The sequence below is a fragment of the Chinchilla lanigera genome, unplaced genomic scaffold (assembly GCF_000276665.1).
Source record: "Chinchilla lanigera isolate Chin_1 unplaced genomic scaffold, ChiLan1.0 scaffold00026, whole genome shotgun sequence".
Taxonomy (NCBI): Eukaryota; Metazoa; Chordata; class Mammalia; order Rodentia; family Chinchillidae; genus Chinchilla; species Chinchilla lanigera.
In genome coordinates, this window is record NW_004955427.1 from 3,229,151 (window position 1) to 3,248,504 (window position 19,354).

General features: G+C 43.1%; 1 protein-coding gene across 7 annotated transcripts in view; it reads left to right on the forward strand.

The window, feature by feature from the left end:
- Cep97 (centrosomal protein 97kDa) overlaps nt 1–17,912 on the forward strand; it is a 19,933-nt gene extending 2,021 nt beyond the window's left edge. For 2 of the 7 annotated variants that reach the window (XM_005386328.2, XM_005386326.2), the window contains exons 2-12: nt 635–777; nt 1,398–1,556; nt 2,669–2,770; nt 5,020–5,133; nt 5,678–5,844; nt 6,010–6,072; nt 9,072–9,236; nt 10,209–10,342; nt 11,154–11,925; nt 15,029–15,104; nt 16,926–17,912. In XM_005386328.2, the coding sequence (XP_005386385.1) occupies nt 1,428–1,556; nt 2,669–2,770; nt 5,020–5,133; nt 5,678–5,844; nt 6,010–6,072; nt 9,072–9,236; nt 10,209–10,342; nt 11,154–11,925; nt 15,029–15,104; nt 16,926–17,606 (2,403 nt within the window). In that variant the 5' untranslated portion in view covers nt 635–777; nt 1,398–1,427 and the 3' untranslated portion in view covers nt 17,607–17,912. The other 5 variants (XM_013515080.1, XM_005386329.2, XM_005386327.2 and 2 more) reach the window with 5 other exon arrangements.
- Nucleotides 17,913–19,354: the final 1,442 nt, after the last annotated feature.

A 19,354-nucleotide genomic window follows, 5' to 3' on the forward strand; every position in this document is an offset into this window, starting at 1 on the left:
CACTTTGTTTGTAACTCTGTATTGTCTGTACTGTTCTTTTGCTATTTTGTAAAAGGTTGTCTGTCTGTTAATGTTTTCCTCCTTTTATTTTTAAAATTAAAAAAAAAAAAAAGAAGAGCTTTGTAAGGGCCGTGTGCCAACATCCGGGTTCAGTGCTGTTTTATGCTCTCTCTTTTAACCCTCACATCAATCTAGTGAAATAGGTGCATTACTTTATTTTATGGATGAATTAATAGAAGTACCCTTTAATTTTCAAAGTGGCTTGGACACTTCAGGCTATATCTATGGTTAGTTATGAGCAAGTTGACCTCTCTGGAAAATTCAGTTCTAGTGTTAAAGTGCCGGTGTTACTTAGACGTAAAATATGGAATATTTAAGTGTGAGCAGTTCAAAAGCATTGCATCATACAGACTTGACTAAACTATCACAAGCCTAGTTGTAATTTGATGTTTCTGAGGGAAATGAATAATTGAATCTGGTTATTTAGAACTCAAGATTGGCTTAGTTTTAAAATCTTGATATTGATTGTGCCCTAGTGTTTTATAACTTACGTAGAGATTTCATTAGTGTAATTCCATCTCTATGCTCAGCTTTTATATTTGCATTTTCTAACAAATCCTCTTGTCTTTTTAAGGATCAGTGGTCAATTGGTCGGGGCAAGGACTACAGAAATTAGGTCCAAACTTACCATGCGAAGCTGATATTCACACCCTGATTTTGGATAAAAATCAGATTATTAAATTGGAAAATCTGGAAAAATGCAAACAATTAATACAGGTGGGTGTGGCTATCTAGGGAGTAGTTACATAGGATTAATTCATTATTAAAACAATAAAGTGCCCTGACAAAAAGTAACTCTTTAGGCCTGGACAGCAGTAAGTGTCGCCTTAAACTTCTACATGACATTTTCTCCTGAGGATAACACAAGTGCTACATTCAGAGTGGACTAGAAAAAGAAGCACTGTTAAAGAAAGAAGACATTTTATGTTGGAAAAATATTGTGTTGCTAACTTTTTACCTAATGTTGGGAGTAAAGAGTTCATTCATTTAAGAAGTGTTTATTAGTTTGTTTTTTTTTATATGCATGGCACTGTTCTAAGATTTTGACTAAGACATTACAAGGACCCCGCTTTTGTGGTGCTTGTATTTCCCCTTATTGCTATGATAAAAGGATCTTTAATACCCAGTTGCAGGAGGTCTGAGCAGTCAGCTCTGTTGCTTAGAACAACAACAAATAACTAATAATTGTTCTATGGATGATGGGTTTTGTTAATAAATATGAAAAGTAAAAATTATGTTTGCTTGTTTGGACATGTTTGACTTCTTACATTTCTGTACCCATCATAATGTGAAAGTAGTATACTGTTCCTGGGAATAATCATATGTTTCCTTTCCAGTTGTCCGTGGCCAATAATCGGCTGGTGCGGATGATGGGTGTGGCCAAACTTACCCAGCTCCGTGTATTAAATTTGCCTCATAATAGCATTGGCTATGTGGAAGGGTTAAAGGAACTAGTACATTTGGAATGGCTGAACTTGGCAGGAAATAATCTCAAGGTAAGTTTGTTTTTGTAATGAAAAAAATTACAAATTTGTTTTCTGTTAAAAAAAAAAGAGATTCAAGCAGTATAGAAGTAACTATAGAGTAGCTGGATGTGGTGGTGCATGGCTGTAATCCCAGCACCTGGGAGGCTAGGGCAGGAGGATCACCATGAGTTCAAGGCCACCCTGAACTGAATAGTGAAACTCTGTCTCAGAAAGACAAAACAATAAAAAAATTTTAAAAAGAAAGAAAGAAGTAGAATAAAAATGGAAGTATCCATTTCCATTCACCAGGAATAATCTCTAACTAACATAAGTTTTTAAAATTCTATTTTGAAGCATATAATATAGTGTAGTATTCTCTTAAGCATGAACAAAGAATCTGTATTATATTTAGGGAAAAAAGTAGGTCAAACAATAGAAGAATGGTGAGCAGAAAAATAGTATCCTGCTGAGTTAAACCTTAAGTAAATGCGTAATGGCATAATGGAGAAGTGGATCTGGATCCTCGTCCTGTTTACCACCTAGTGACTAGATTGTTGTGGGTAAGTTAGTAAATTATCTCTGTGTCTTAATTGTTGATACGATGGGTGGGTAGACTAGACTGAATGATAGTAATAGCTGCCTTTTACCGAGCAGTTAAGTTATGCCAGGTAGTCCTCTAAGCACCTACTGTGGACTGACTCGCGGACGGTCGTGACAGCCTGGGTGGTAGGTGGACCAGGAGCTACTTTGCCCATTGTGTACATGAGGAAACGAGGCTCAGAGAAGTTCAATGATTTGCCTAAAGTCGCACATCTAGGAAGTTGTGGAGCCGGGATTTAAATCCCCGCTGTTTGGCTTCATTCCAGACCTGTAAACTCTGTTCTGTACCAGCTGTCATGTCACTAGCGTTCTTCAGGCCGTCACTGTCTGGGAAGCTCCGAACTGGTGGGTAGTCCGTCCTCTTAGAAGGGTAATGGCTGTGGGAGCTTGTGACATGGTGGTTTACCCGCATTACCTCCCCTTATTCTCAGTCAGCTCTGCTTCTGAGAATAACAGGAGGAGACAGAACACCTTTGAGCTACAAAAACTAAGGAAGAGTTTTATTTTTTAAGTACCTTAATGTGATAATTTTCTTGTGCTAGGCAATGGACCAAATCAACAGCTGCACGGCTTTGCAGCACCTGGATTTATCAGATAATAGCATACACCAGATGGGTGACCTATCGAAATTGATAGCCTTGAAGGTAAGCATGTGTTCTGTCATTTATGAAATTTTTTCCTAGATGCTAAGAGAATGTCATCCAATTGGCCTAAAGTCTACCTCCTGTGTATGAAAACAGATTGTTCTATGTATGAGAATTCTCTGAGAATTTAGTGTGGAACTTTTTGTTCTATAAGAATTCTCTGGGAGTAGCAGACATTAAGTATGGGATTTTTTGTTATTAGTTTTTCTTTCTTTCTTTCTTTCTTTCTTTCTTTCTTTCTTTCTTTCTTTCTTTCTTTTTTTAATAAACTGAGTCTTGGTGTGTTGCTCCAGCTGGTCTTGAACTTCTAGGCTCACATAATCATCCTGCCTCAGGCTCCTGAATGCCGGGACTACAGGCATGTGCCCCCATGCCTCGCTTTGTTGCTAGTTTCTATGACGGATTTGTTTCATGTAAAGCTGGTCCTTGTAGTTCAGTCAATTCTTATTTACCATCTTCTAAATTTGATGGCATTCCTTTCTCACTCTACACAGTGTTAGTGGCTTTGGTTATATAGTCCATAACAGGTCTGAATATAACCTCTCGTGATGTTGAGTTTTTTTGGTTTGTTGGTTGACTGGATATTTTTTGGTTTTTGTTGTTTTTGTTTGTTTTTTTGAGACAGGGTATCACTACGTTGCCAGGGTGATCTTGGACTCCTGGGCTCGGGTGACCTTCCCTCTGCAGCCTCTCAAGTCGCTGGGAATGCAGTGTTCCTGGGATTATAGGCACATGCCACCTTGCCTGGCTAAATCTTTTTTTTTGGAGGGGTGGGTAACAGGTTTTGTTTTTTTTTTCTTTTCTTGTTTTTGTTTTTTTTGAGACAGCCTCACACTATGCAGTTCAGGCTGGTCTTGAACTCATTTTGTAGACCAGACTAGCCTCGAACTCACAAAGATCCTCCTGCCTCAGCCTCCTGAGTGCTGAGATTACAGGCATGTGCCACCATGCCTGGCAGCTTTTCTATTTTGTAGACTAGGTATTAATTAAAAAATTAATTTCACTTTAATTCAGAAAATAAACGTATAACGCATGAATATGGAGGAGATGTATCATGCAAAGAAATAACAGAATCATGGCTTTAAAAAACTTGTAGGGCTTTTTCTGTTTTTTTTTTTTTTTTATTGGGTATTATCAACATCAGGTGGACTCATTAAGCCTTAGAACAGTATCTTAGCTGTTTTCACTGCATCTTGAACAGCAATCATTTTTAGTAACATTTATTCTGAATAATCTACTATAGCTAAATGCAGTCCTGATAGATGCTAAGAGAATTTAAAAGAACTAAAGATGACTGAACTATTTTATTTCTTCTTGGAATAGAGGCGTGATCATCTGATCACAACCCTGGGTGGTCAGTCTTGTTTATTCAAGAGTTTCCTGTTTCTGACTTAATGTGAGTCCGCTTCATCTACAAGTAGCACGTTCTCTCTTTTCCTAGTTTTTAGTGACCAAAAGAATATACTTGTAATACATGGGCTATAGCTTGTCTCTTAACTCTTTTGGAAAATTGGCTTTATATGTGATTGTTTTAATGGCCTCTTTTTCACTTTTATGACCCTCTATTTTAGTGGGGTTTTTTGTTTTGTTTTGTTTTTGAGACAGGGTCTCACTGTGTAGTTCAGGCTGGCCTGGACCTCACTGTTCAGAACAGGGTGGCCCTGCATTCACTATGTAGTTCATGCTGGCTTCAAACTCGTGGTGATCCTCGTGCCTCAACCTCCCATTGCTGGGATTACAGGTGTCTGCCACTATGTCTGGGTATTTTGGTTTAAAAGGAAATGAAGAAGTGTGTTGGAATTTGCTCTGAGTCTAGTTATTTATATTTCACAGCATGCTAGTTGCTATATCAAGCATGTGTTCAAATCTTTTTTGTTTTTTGAGACAGGGTATCACTGTGCAGTTCAGGCTGGCCTTGAACTCACTTTGTAGCCCAGGCTGGCCTCAGATTCATAGCAGTCCTCCTGCCTCAGCCTCCCAAGTGCTAGGATTATAGGCATGCACCAACAGGCCTGGTCTCTTAGACAAATCTTTAATTTTTCTTGAGTTGAAGATGTTGATGTGAAAAGAGAAAGTTAACAAAATCAGCTAGGGTCTTTCTGAATATTAATAATCTTTGATTTATATGTAATGAGAAGTATAACAAAATAGATCCCTTTATTTTTACACATAACATTGTGATGTTGTCAAAATAGATCCATTTATTGGTAATCTACTCATTTGTAATTCATACTGTTTTTACTTTTAAGACCCTGCTTTTACATGGAAACATCATTACTTCTCTTAGAATGGCACCTGCTCATCTACCCAGAAGTCTTGCTATACTTTCTTTGGCAGAAAATGAAATTCGAGATTTAAATGAGGTAAAATTTTATGCTCTTTATAGGGTCGAGGAAGCTGGAAAATCCAGGTGAGACATAAAAGTTTGTGAGTTCGCTTTTAAACCTTGAACATCTTGGAAGAAAATACTATCAAGATAAAATACTTAGTTCTAGATGATGATTATTTTTCTCTGTATTTTTCCTTGATATCAGCTGTCCATGTGTCGTTAAGGCCTCTTTTCCCTTGTAATGCTGCAGTTTGCGTCCTGAAAGGTGATGGTGGACGGACTCCTGCGTTGCTGGGGTTAGTGGCGCACCCCGTCCACCCTCCCCTGGCTGTTCCTACGTTTCCAAGATGGGGTCGTCCCTGCTGGGAAGTAGGCCTGGGACTTTCTCAGTGACTTGCTGCAGCAAGGGCAGATGACCTCATTGCTGGAATTTTGGAAGTCAGTGGCTCTTGTTGCTTTTCAGAACAAGAGGGAAATTGATGCACTCTCAAATGCTGCCAGAGATGTGCAGTCCCCAGAAGCCCTGTGCGTGACACTGAATCGTCTGTTTTGCTCAGCACAGACGTCCTCTGTTCCAGGTCTCTTTTTTGGCATCCCTAACCGAGCTGGAGCAGTTATCCATCATGAATAACCCTTGTGTGATGGCAACACCCTCCATCCCGGGGTTCGACTACCGGCCGTACATCGTCAGCTGGTGCTTACGCCTCAGAGTCCTCGATGGATACGTTATTTCTCAGAAAGAAAGGTGAACATGCCCTCTTCAACGTCGTAGTCATGAGAAAGCCATCCCTAACTTACTGTAGATCAGATTGAATCTTACTTGAAAATACGTTTGGGAATGAAGAGCTTTAGTGCAGTCGTATAACAGACTGTGTACTGGTCGTGTAGAACCGTCTCTTCTTTTTCAAAGTGGACAGGAAGTGGCTGCAGAGGCCGGGCTGGTGAGTCCGATGCAGTCCCCAGCTGACAGCAGGTGGGTTTGGAGAGGTTTCTCACTCATCTGTCCGGGACATGGGACACTTGTGCATCGTGTGTGATTGAGGGTTAGCTGCGTGCGAGTGTATAGCATCACACAGAAGGGGAGTAAGACTTCTTAGAACCTCTCAGAATACTGACTCTAGGAACATGTCGGCCTGCTGGTTGGCCCTTCCCTTCCCGTGCCTGTGAGCCGGTGCACGTGCGAGCTTCCCCGTTTCTCAGTTTCCCTGGTCTGGAGCGGGGGTGCCCACTGGGGTCAGAGCTGCAGGGACGGTGAGGAGCGAGGGTGTGAACGTGACAGTGGAGAAGCGGGAGAATGAGTTGTTCTCTTTACTGAAATGAGTTGTTCTCGTTTCACTTTCCACCCTGCGTACACATGTGCATGCGTTCATTTATCCAACACGCGCCTTCTCCCTCACTTTTAAAAATGATTATTACCTTCAGGCCAGTTGTGGTGGCGGACGCCTGTAATCCCAGCACTCGGGAGGCTGAGGCAGGAGGATCATTGTGAGTTTGAGACCAGCCTGGGCTACAAAGTGAGCTCAAGGCCAGCCTGAACTGCATTGCAAGACCCTGTCTCAAAAAAATAAAAAAAAACCCCAAAAACCAAAAGAAACTTTTACAGTGTTTGCTTTATTTATTTACTTTACTCTTTTAGTAGTGGGGATTAAACCCAGAGCCTTGTGCACGCTCGGAAGCGCTCGTCCACTGAGCTATATCCTCAGCTCTTCGTGTTTTATTCTGGGACAGAGTCTTGCTAAATTGCCTATGCTGCCCTGGAAGTTTCTATCTTCCTGGCCTGGCCTCCCAACCAGTTAGGATTACAGGTGTATGCCCCCGGCCTGACTTTCACCTTTCAATCCCAGCACTTTGGGAGGCTGAGGCAAGAAGATTGCAAGTTCAAGCTCAGCCTGGACAATTTAGCAAGACTTTGTCTCAAAATAAAAAAGGCTGAGGGGTTTCCTGACGGTAGGATGAGTGTCAGAGTGTAGTGCTTTCTGCTGCCTTCTCCTGCAGTTCCATTTGGTTGCTGAGTAGGGCAGAGAGCAGGAGGCACGGCAGCCGGGAGCCGGGCAGGGTGTGCGAGGGCGGAGTGCGGCGCGGATGCCTGGTCGAGTTTGCCCACAAAACAAGGGTCTCTTCCCCTCTACCCTGCAGCAACTTGGTCTAAGTGGAAGTCATATTTTGCTTCAAACTGACCAGTCCTAAAGGTAGAACATGGGTGTACTTGAGTTATCTTCTCTGACCTTCCTGTAAGAGAACATTGGAGTTTCTGCAGGACCGACAGCGTTTTCACATTTGAGGGCAGCCTGCTGGTGACCTTCCTGCAGTTTGGCCAGCCTCGTGCCCAGCCTTGTCTCAGTTACATACCTTCATCCCCTCCTCCTGTGTTGTTCTGAAGCACATCTCAGATTGCATGTCACCTGTATTTCCTTGTATATCTCTAAAAGGGAGGAGTTCCCAGGTGTAACCACAAAGCTATTATATCTCAGAAAAATTAAGAATTCTGTAATGCTTTAATAACATTAGATGTTTGCTCAGAACTTACAATTCTAATCTTCCTTATAAATGGATGCACGCATCTATGTCCTGTCTGTCTGTCTCTATCTGCAGTGCTGGGGATTGAACCCAAGCCTTGTGCATGTTAGGTTAGGCCATCTCTGAGTTAAACTGTCAGTTCTTCTTCTTTTTTTTGTTTTTTGAGACAGGGTTTCACTATATATAGTTCAGGCTGCCTTGAACTCACTATGTAGCCCAGGCTGGCCTAGAGTTCACAATGATCCTCCTGCCTCAGCCTCCTGAGAGCTGGGATTGCAGGCATGTGCCACTATGCCTGGCTCTCCTCAATTCTTCAATGCATTTTTTTATTTGTTGTTTTGATACAGGGTCTCATTGCGCAGTTGAGGCTGACTTTAAACTTGGACTCCTTTCCTGCTTCAGCCTTCTAGGTACTGCAGTTACCTGTGTATATGATCACGTCCAGCTTTTAAATGCTGTTTTTTAAAAAAAGCATTTTCATGCTACTGGATATGGACCATGAGTCTATCTTACTGAGCTACATCTCCAGTCTCTTTTTATTATTTATTTTGAGAAGAGGCCCTGCTAAGTTATCCAGGCCGGGCTCGAACTTGTACTACTCTTGACTCAGCGTCTCAAAGTGCTGGGATTGTAGGCACGTGCCACCATGTATGGCTTCCATGCATTTTTAAGATAAGGTTCAAATAAGGTCCTAAATTGCAGTTGGGATATTTTTCGTGAGTTTCTTTCTTGCTCTTTTTGTTAGTGACTTAAGACATTACTTTATTACTGTTGCAGGCCTCATAGGTTGTCTGCATTGGTTTGAGGCTTAGGTGCTTCGCATCATAACACGAGGGGGCGGGGGTCCCCTGAAGGCTTGGCTTGTCTGGATGTCCGAGTAGACTCCGTTAGGTCTCTGAATCTATCAGTTACTCATTTTTTTTTTTTTAAATCACTTTGGTGTGCTTTCTTTCTTTGGAAATTCTCATTCTTTATTTACCAGTTTTCAAAAGAGTTGCTGGTTCACTAGCATCCTATATGACCAGTTAACTTTTTAAAAAACTGTCACTATGAAGCCATGATTTAAAATGCAATTTCAGTGGTTCAGTTCGGTTGCGAGCAAGATCACGGGAAGACTTAAGCTCATGAGCCATGGTACCACTCTGAGGCGGTCAGGTACTTCAGCTTGTCAAAGTGAATGGAGAGAGAACTCACTGCTTCTTCAGAGTAGTTTAAAAATACTTGAAATCATTAGTACAGCCTTGTGGAAGTGCCCCTAAGTGTGAAAAGAGGTTTCGGACATAGAGTAGGAGAAGTGAGTCGGAAGAACAGATTTTTATAAAAGCTTGGGTGAATTGTATTTATGGAAAATATCCAGTGGTTTTGATAAGGTACATTAAGAGGAAGATCACTGTTGCTTAGCAGAGTCTTGTCCACCCTGGTACCACCCCCCTTGTTTATTTTCCTGAATTCCAGTTTGAAGGCTGAGTGGCTCTATAGCCAAGGCAAGGGGCGAGCATATCGACCTGGCCAGCACATCCAGCTTGTCCAGTATCTGGCTACAGTGTGTCCTCTCACTGCTATCCTGGGGCTTCAAACTGCAGAGGATGCCAAACTAGAGAAGATTCTGAGCAAACAGAGGTGAGCACATTTATGCGTGGCAGCTGACGGATTCACAGGTGAAAATAGCTCCATCTTTCCTCCATGGTAGGTCGGAGGCCCTGCTTTGGCCCAAATCTCTGGGCACTTGGGCCTCTTGTCACGGTAGCGGGCCTGCAGGAGGCCGAGCCGCACGGTGCAGCTTGGCCCACAGTCGCCGTGTTGCTGATCACCTTTAGAACAGAGAGCGCCGAGCAGTATGTCGTGAAGAAATGAGATTTTCAGATATATAAGGCCGGGGTGCAGCTCAGTGGCACGAGTGCCTGCCTGGCAAGTGCAAGGTCCTAAGTTAGCTTCCCGGTACCAAAAACAATACATTTATAAGAAAAAGTATGTGTGTGTGTATATATATATATATATATTTTTTTTTTTTTTTTTTTTTTTTTAAATTTATCTATCAGGGGCCAGGGCATAGACCAGTGATAGCTTGTCTAGGATGCCCTGGGTTTGATCCTAAGCATCTTAAAAAATGTATTTGGCCTTGTAATGTAGTTGTATAATACAGGTGTTTTTTTTTTTTTTTTATTTTTTTTTCCCGTACTGGGAATCGAACTCATGACCTTGTGCTTGCCAGGCAGGCGCTGTGCCGCTGAGCTAAATCCCCAGCCCTAATACAGGTTTTTAAACACTTAAGAAGCATAGCTTGAAGCATTTAATAGTGATTTCTTTTATCAGAGACCCTTCCTTTACATATTGGTGCATAGGTATAGGTGTGCGTATGATGTCTGTCTGCACAAGTGACAAGTACATTTTAATCTTCTTACCCAGCGCTTTCGAGTGAGACTTTGTAATTAGCCAGAGAGTAAAGATATCTCCACTGTAAAGCTGTCACCTTCAGCCTTGTTGGCATTGTTACTAGGAAGCGAAAGAACTGGGTTGGTGTTGTTGTTGTTGGTTTGTTTCTTTGTTCGTTTGTATTTTTGCTAGATGACTTCGGATGTTACTGATTTTTAGGTTTCACCAGAGGCAGTTGATGAACCAAAGCCAAAACGAAGAGTTATCTTCTCTTGTTCCTGTGGAACCACGGGCTCCCCTTGGACCGGAGTACTCGGGCTCTGTTCAGGACCACCTCATAGTCCAGGAGAGTGGTAAGAAATTCGTTTGTCTTAATCACTTTTCTTCAACTCATTTATTTGTCGGGTACCAGGTCAGAAAAAAATACATTCTTGTAACTTTATTAGTATAACTTTAGTGATCATTTGAATCTGCTACTTTATATGTATGTATACACATATTTGTTATATGTGTATGTATATATATAGTGTAATTATTATATTTCTAATTTTTAAAAAAATGTTAACTGCTAGGTATGGTGGTTCATAACCTATAATTGCAGAATTTGGGAGGCTGAGGCAGGAGGATCACCATAAGTTTGAGGCCAGCCTAGGCCACATAGTGAGCTCAAGGCCAGCCTGAAGTGCATAGGGAGACCCTATCCCTTTTTTTTTTTCTTTTTGAGACAGAGTCTCACTGCGCAGTTCAGGTTGGCCTTGAGCTCACTTTGTAGCCGAGGCTGGCCTTGAACTCACGATGATCCTCCTGCCTCAGACTCCCGAGTGCTGGGACTTCAGGCGTGCGCCACCACTCCCAGAGGGAAACCCTATCAAAAAAAAAAGTCAAAGTACCTCTACTAGCATTGTCTAAATTTGAAAAAAAAAAAAAAAAAAAAATTCAAGAAAAAAAATTTCAAGCAAATTCAATACTGCATGTGACTCAGACTTTTATTATTGTAATTGTGTTCTTAAAAATGTTTGGTTTGGGGCTTTAGGCATATTATAGGAAATCACTGAAGGCATTTATTTTACTATATTTCAGGAATGAGGTTTCATTAAAAGGATACAACTAAGACAGCTTTTTCAGTATTTAGAGAGTTAAAGGATGCTCTGTTGATTCTTGTAGAACCTGTCGTCCAGGTCAATTCTTGGGTTGGGACAAGCAATAACGACGACCAGTTATATGCTGCTAAGAATAACTTTCCAGCCTCCGTGCACACTGCAAGATACTCTCGGAATGACCTGAACCTGGAAGACATACAGACAGATGAGGACAAGTTAAACTGCAGCCTCCTGTCTTCAGAATCTACCTTTATGCCAGTCGCGTCAGGACTGTCTCCAGTGTCACCTACAGTGGAACTGAGGCTGCAGGGCATTCACTTGGGCCTAGATGACGGTGCTGCAGATGAATCTCTGAGAAGGCTGGAGAACCAGGACGTGGGTGAGGAACACGAAAAGGCTGTATGGGGAACAAATGAGAATTCTGTTCAGCTGTTGAAAAATAAGATCAGTACAGAGGTGGATGGGAAGGGTGAGCTGTCATCTCGCCCCGAGCCAGTGGTAATTAGTGCTGTGTCACAGGATGACAGCCGCAGTCTGACAGGTTTTCCTGAGTCAGCCGGACACAGTGTCTGTCCCGCAGAGCCAGACAGTGAAGAAACGGCGTCCGAAACAACTTCAGAGAGACTTCCCTGCAGGATTGTAACTGAGCGAGCCGTTGCTTTGGGACAAGATGAGGTTTCTCTTCAGAAGTGCAACGAAGCAGTCACCAAGCTTCAGGCCTGCTGGCGGGGCTTTTATGCGAGGAACTACAACCCTCAAGCCAAAGAAGTGCGCTATGAGATCCGGCTGCGCAGGATGCAGGAGCACATTGTTCGCTTAACTGATGAAGTAAGGAGGTGGGTCACAAATCCTCTGTGCGCTCTTTTCTTGGTTTCTGGTGTAAATTTTTTTGTTGTTGTTGCTGAGGACCAAACCTTGTGCTTGCTTTGCCACTGGGTTGAGTTGTTTCCGAACAGTATGCTGCTGTGGTCACCACTTTTCATACACCTACCCACTCTTGTTTCGCTTGTTTGTCTCCTATAGTGTGCTGAGAGCATCTTGCGGGCACACAATGTCATGTGCATCTCCATCCCCAGCATAGCAATTGATAAATCAATCCATCTGTCTATGTATCTCTCTAGCTGTAAATGCAGTCTTGAAAAATGTTGACTAAATGTGAGGTGTACAGGCCTGTGTAATTCTGTACATAGAGAAGAACAGACAGCAAAGAAAAACTGGATAAATAAAAAATTTAAGGAAGTCTTACATAGAATCCAGTAAGTGACATAAGAAATAAAAATACCAAGAATTCAAAAGGGACTAAAATTCTGCAGCTACCATAGGAACTTTCCTTAATTCCATGGCCCACATGTTTTACTGATTATCAAACCAGAAAAATTAGGATTTCATTAGTACTGTATCAAGTTAATACTATCCCTTAGTTATTGTGGGCTGATCAGGTCCGCAATCTCCAAGTGAGTGTTCGGTGAAGGCTAAATAAAAGAGGCAAATGGAATGATTTCAGGGCTCCAGGAGGATCAGAGCCCTCTCACAGAATTTAGATTCTCTCAGGGCTAAGACCAAGACCTTCTCTGGGTGGCCCATACTTATTTAGTTACCAGAAGAAGGGAGGGGAATACTCGAGAAGGGCGGAATCACTCAAGGACTTCTCCAAGTAAGGTATTAAGTTCATCCACCCAGGAGTGAGATGCCTGAGGCTACAGTCTTTATCTAGTTGAGGGTGGATCCAGCTGTCCTTGGCTGTGACCTTGTCTCATCCTTTGAGGCTTTCTGGCTTCATCCGCCATTACCAGCCTCAGTAGGGATCAGTGACTCCCAGAAGTTCACTTACTATGAGTCCACTGCCCATCTCCAGACAAGGCCTTAGACAGACTCACAAGTAAACATAAAAAGCCAGTTGGTTAATTTAAGTCCTGCTCAGGGCTGCTTCGCAGTGGTCTCCATCACATTAATATTGAAACTAGCAGTATTTATTAATGTTATTAGGTGGAAACGGAAAGCAAGAAAAGAGGCCAAGAAGGAATGGAAGCGTGGGGTAGGAGAGGGTGTGTTCAGTTCTGTTGGGGCAGAGTGTTTCACAAGAGAGTAGAGGTGCATAGGAAGCACAGAGATTTCCAGCACATGTTAGATTTAAATGTCCTTAAAGAGCGCAGGGAAATTGTTCTGTTTCTGGTTACTCTTTACCACAGCAAAATCAATCAGATTAAAATCATCCAAAAATTACACATAATGCTTGAGGGCAGAGTCCAGGAGAAACTACATACAAGCTCCAATTGACCTACCCTAGCCGAACTGCACAGGCAGGGCTTAATTCCCACGGAGACGATTTGTGATGGCACAGCGCTGCCGTCCAGGAAGCGCACCTGAGCATCAGCTCCCAGGCGCTCCCAGACCTGGGGCTTCCTAGAGGGCAGCCTGATCGGCCACTGCCCGGGCCCGGCTGAACAAGACGGGTGTGCAGTAGAAGCCACGTTTCAGTAGAAACTGTGTGTATGACCCACTGTGTATATATATGTGCTTGAACTGGCTGTGAGATTTAATACGTTTGCTTTTATTAACATAAGATTTTAGTTTTAAGTTTTCTAATGAAATTTGAAATTTAGTATCTAAGATTTAGCAGAGAGTTGTGTTTTTAAGAAAAAAGATGTTAATGTGCGACTAGTTTTTTTCTAAACTAAAACCTCAGTATTCAGGTTTAATTGCAGTGTTGGCACTTTGCGATTACTAAGTGGGGTTTGGGTTAGTTTGGGTGCTCGTGAAAGTTCACCATCACTGATCCGTGTGAACGTGAGGCCCCCCATGGATAATGACAGGAATGGGGCGAGCGGAAGGCTGGCACTGAGCCGTCAGTGGAAGGGGGGGTAGTGGGGTGTCAGTACTTGACCGACGTCACAAGGAGTTTAGCAGGACAGCAGCTCACACGGGGGGAAGGTGTGCGAACGCGTCGAGAAGCAGTTTTCTGACCCTGGCGTGAGACAAAAAATAGAACTGAGTCTCGAGGAATAGTTCAGGGAGGCTGCGGGTGAGGGAGTTTGCGAGTTGTAGTTTAGGAACACCAGGTGGCACAAGAGAGTGTCTTGAGAGATGCGCTGAGGCTGTAGCTCCATGGGTGAGTGCTTGCCTAGTGTGCACAAGGCCGAGTTCAATGCCCAGTACCACAAAGAAAAAGAAATATCTTTGGGGCCAAGGACATAGCTCAGCGGCACAAGAGCCTGCACAGCAAGTGCCAGGTCCTGAGTTTGATTTCTGGTACCAAAAAAAAAGAGTAGTAGAATTCAGTCTTCCAGTTCTAAATCCTCTGTAGGCCGATTCTGCAGCACTCAGCCCACAGGCACCTAAAACAGAGAAAAGAGGAAAGAGAAGTGGGCTGCATGCTCAGAGAGGACGGAGAGCAGCTCAGTGGCAGAGCGCTCGCCTGTCACCCGGTGTCCTGGGTCCCATCCCCCGCACTGCCAAAAAAAATCAGAACAGAATAGTGGTGACGGTCTGAGTGATGATCCAGGGTGGCTGGGATTGGTAAAAGGCCTAGATAGGGAGATGGCAGCAATGACCCAAGCGAAGACTCTAAAAAACGAGGGAGAGCAAGGATAGGGGTGCCTGGCGGCGATATTTTATAGACTCCACGTCCGGACTTCCAGTCGCATCTCATTCAGCTGCACTTCGAGTCGTAGTTTAAAACTAAAGTTCCAGCTTCGATACTCTTTTTTTTTTTTTTGGTACTGGGAATCGAACTCAGGACCTTGCACTTGCCAGGCAGGCGCCTGTGCCGCTGAGTTATATCCCCGCCCCTCCCTTTTTTTTTTTTGCAGCTCCAACACTCTAAAAGTGGAAAAGGCTATTACTAGCTTGCTAATCTCTTGGCAGTGCATGTGCTTCATGGTAACAAGAAGTGCAAGTCAAAACAGCCTTGTATCTGTAACGTATTTTGAACTATTGTAGATTAAGAAAAGAAAGAGATGAAGAACACGCCAAAAAAGCTGTACAAGAAGAGGCTGTCAAATTTCTTTGGAACCAGGTAAACCTCCTCCTGCTTATTTCACAAACACGTGGATGAAGGAAGACTGTAGATGCGCTGGGCTAGTCCTGGAGTGGGCAGGCCTGCTAATCGCTTTCTCCCTGTGCCCGTCTCTCCCTGCGCTCCCTCTCTGAGCGTTTAACTGCGGGCCTTCCCCATGCCGGGATGCACTCTGCCCCGGGGCTGCCTTTTCTCCAGGTGAAGGTGTGGTTTTTGTTCTTTCCTACTAACTCTCAATTAGGACAGTGAATTTTGTTACATTTTATTTAACCTGGAGAAAAACGTTTGCATTATTTTGACAAGAAAACATAATATGAAGCCAGAGGAAAGTGGCTTCATTGAGAGATGTTAAACTGAGTTTGAAGTTTTACATAGCTATCTATGTAAAGAATATTTGAATGAAACATGACAAAAGGTAAGGCAGTACATGATGGTTACAGTGTGCGTGGCCTGAAAAGCACACAGGACTGCTTGGGAGGGCTTTGACTCCAATAATGGCGCGCTTTAGGGACAGGCAGTTGATTTTACTAATATATAGTGCATAAAGTACTTCTTGATGATAATTTTTTTGGAAAAAAGTTTTACAAAATAATTTGTTATTTGTCCTATAAAATTAATTTTTTTTATTTTTCAAGTTTCATGATTACTATCAGTAAGGGAATGGCTAAAGTATGGCATACAAATACTATAAAATACTGTGGAACAGTTAAAAAGAATAAGGCAACAATATGGACCAACATGAAAAAAATCTCCAAAATAATACTTTTAGGGAATAAAAACAAGACACAAAGCTTAAAGTTGCACTTGATTTTAAAAGCTTTCTAGCTGGGCATGGTGGTGCACGCCTGTAATCCCAGTACTCAGGAGGCTAAGGTAGGAGGATTGTTGCGAGTTTGAGACCAGCCTGGGCTACAAAGTGAGCTCAAGGCCAGCCTGAACTGCACAGTGAGACCCTGTCTCAAAAAGACTGAAAGAAAAAAAAAAAGCTTTCTATGTATTTGCAAATACACAGAGAAAGGTCTGGAAGGATAGACATTAAAGTACTCTAAGTGATTGCATGGAAGACAGTCAAAGAAAACCAAAAAATTCTCTATATTGCTTGCTTGCCTGCAGTTTTTACAGTAAAATTTTGACATTTCTACTTTTAAAATGTACAGTTCAAAAAAAATGTACAGTTCATAGTATCAGGAACTTGGGACCTTTGTAGGCATTTTAGAAAGCTGCATGTACTGTATTTCAGGTAAAAATTTTGAACTTCACATGGGTATCTAAAATGAGACTTAGCTGGTCAGTGTGTGTTCCGTAGATTATTAATCCATTAGTGAGCCGCGCACTGCCCAGCTTCTTGTTGGTACTCTGCCATGCCTAGGGTCTGGTGAGAACCTCTTGTCACCAAGAACGCGTATGGCCTGCGCCAGCCTGGGTTCGGCCCGGGCCCATGGAAAGGCTGCGGGGAGCCGGGCAGTTCCTTCCTGCGGGGTGTATTTGCAGTACATCATAATTCCACTGCCCGTGGAGAGGTAGTATGTGCACAGAACGCAGCTCCATGCTGCTTCTAACCCCTTTCCCTCTCTCTCCTCCTCTGTCTCGTCCCCTTTGCTTTTGCAGAAGCTCCATCTCCCTGCCTCCTGTTATCTGTCTTTTACTTTGCTCTTCCTTTGTATTTTGGGTTTCTCGTTTTAGAGAAATTATGCATCGGGTAGTTTTTGACTCTAGTTCTACCCCTTGCCAACTGCATTACTGCTGGAGAGAAGCTCAAAGACAGTTTTAAAACAGGCATGATTTTTATCTTACAATAACACTGCGTCCTCTGGTTTGTAGGTGAGAGCTCTGCAAGCGTGGCAGCAGACAGTGGACCAGCGCCTGGGTTCCCGGCACACGGATGCTCCTCCTGTATCCAGTACTCTGGTGCCAGCCGGGCCTCCTCCGTTCCCCCAAAGTCGGGAGCCCTGTTCTGATGAAATCTCCAATTGGTTCATGGCTTACGATGAAGCTCTTCAAGAGGAATCCCTGCCAGCGTTTCCAGACTCCGGCTTCCATTCCTCCCTAACAGAACAAGCTCACTGTTGGAAGGATTCCTCGGATTTTGAAAGAAGTTCCACACAAGGCAGTGAAAGCTGCACGGTGGGACATTCCGTCGACACGGTTACGGACGGCGGAGAGCCCGAGTCGGGGGGCGAGGGGAGCTCAGCCAGCGAGCAGGATCACAGTCTGCTTGAACGGTACTTACCCTCGGTTCAGCAGCGGGACGCCGCTGCCGAGAGGACCGGCGCTGAGGAGGTGCCGGCCGACAGCGGACCTCACTTGGCGCGTTCCCCGGCGAGGCTGGACACGCTGTGCCACAGGGCTGCTCCAGACGAGACTCGGGAGGAGAGGTCCCCTGCCGCGCAAGGGGAGGTCAGGCAGACAGCCGAGAGCTGCGAACTAGACGCGGAGGCGCCGGGGCAGCCCCCGGAACGCGACGCGGCCTCTCCGGTGTTGCGCGCTGGCGGCGCTGTGTAGCCCGTCTGCTTTCCTGGGAAGCGGCAATCCGCCTCAAGTTTCTCAAGAATGTTCTTTGTTGCCTTTTTTTTAAAAAGGGGGTGCAAATTCCTCTTACTTTGTTACTGTTTATATAAAATTTGTATTCTTTTTTCAGATTCTAGATAATCAATTTTTTAGCTATAATGTGCTATACTATTTATGTTGAAAGTTATATGTATTTTATTTCTTAACAGTTGTATCAGTGACTCTCAATTGTGTCAACAATTGCATCAAAAATGATTTATTTCTTTTAAAAAATAAATGACAGCAGTGGTGGCGAACCTATGGCACACCAGTTATTTTTCTTTTAAGACGAAAGGTGTTAATGTGTGAGTTGCTTTGCTGAACAAACACCTCAGCGTTCAGGCTGAAGTGAACGTGGGCCTCTGCGGCGAGCGTGGCCCTGGGCTGCAGTCCGGGTGCTCGCCTCTACAAGGTTCGCCATCACTGAGCTAGAATTTCTTAAAGAAAATAGACAAATTACCTTAACTATATAAATAGAATTTTGGTTCTTCTGAGAAAATGAATTGCATATTAAGGAATGCAACTTTTAAAATCAAATGTAAATGAAAATGTGAAGATTCTGAACTACAGAAATTTGCGACTGTCTCACTGGAGTCAGAAGGTGTTCTCCCAAGCCTTCCTCTGACCCGAGGAGAGCCTTCCTAGAAGCAAATTAAGGAAGAAAAAGTGCAAGGTACCTCTTTTTGCTTTCCTTTGGGTGCTGCAGATTGAACCCAGGGCCTCAAACACGCTAAGCACACGCTCTACCACTAAGCTCTTCCCTCAGCCCCTAAATGACAGGATTCTTAGTGATTAAATTGTCTCGTGAGAAACATTAGTCAATGCATCAGTCTTAACATACAAAATAAAATTTTCCATTTAAGATTAAAACCAAGCTACTTGGGGGGGGGCAACAAAGAACCTTTCTCTTCCATGAAAAAAGGAGATGTTAAGCTCCATTCACTTGGAATATTGCCATGGCAAATGTTTATGTTTTCATTGAGTGTTTTCACTTAGGGATAAGCATATATGTGCCAGTGTATTGCCAGAAACTAGTGTCTGTTCATCGTCAGTGTTTATAGTTCAGTATGTGTCAGCAGATGGTTCAGGGCCATTCACTTCACTTTTGACCTCTGCCACATAAGTCAAGAACATTTAAAATAATACTAGAGGTGGAATATGATTTTTTGAAAGAACTGTTTTCTGTCTATTCTCTGGAAGGTGCCACCTTTGAAAAACAATTTAATAGTAATTAAGAAAAAGGAAACCTCATTTTACTTCTTAGAAAGAAGATATACCTGTAACTTGAGGAAGAAATTTGATTGTGTTTGAATGCTGTAGGTACATTTGCGTTAGATACATTTGTAAATCAAGAGCAATTTTTGGAAGCTTGGTGTTTTAATTTTGTAGGATGTTCTAATATTGATGGATAACACATCTGATTTTCCCCAAACTATTGACACACATCTATTTAAAACTATGGCAATACTTAGTGTTTTCTCAGTTTAAGTGCTAAATGTTTCTTAATTATTCTGTGAAGAGTCAATAGTTTTCCTTCCTTGAAAGTATATAAGCCGGGCATGGTGGCGCATGCCCATAATCCCAGCACTCAGGAGGCTGAGGCAGGAGGATCGTTGCGAGTTCAAGACCAACCTGGGCTACAAAGTGAGCTCAAGGCTGGCCTGAACTGCATAGAGAGACCCTGTCTCAAAAAAGACAAAAAA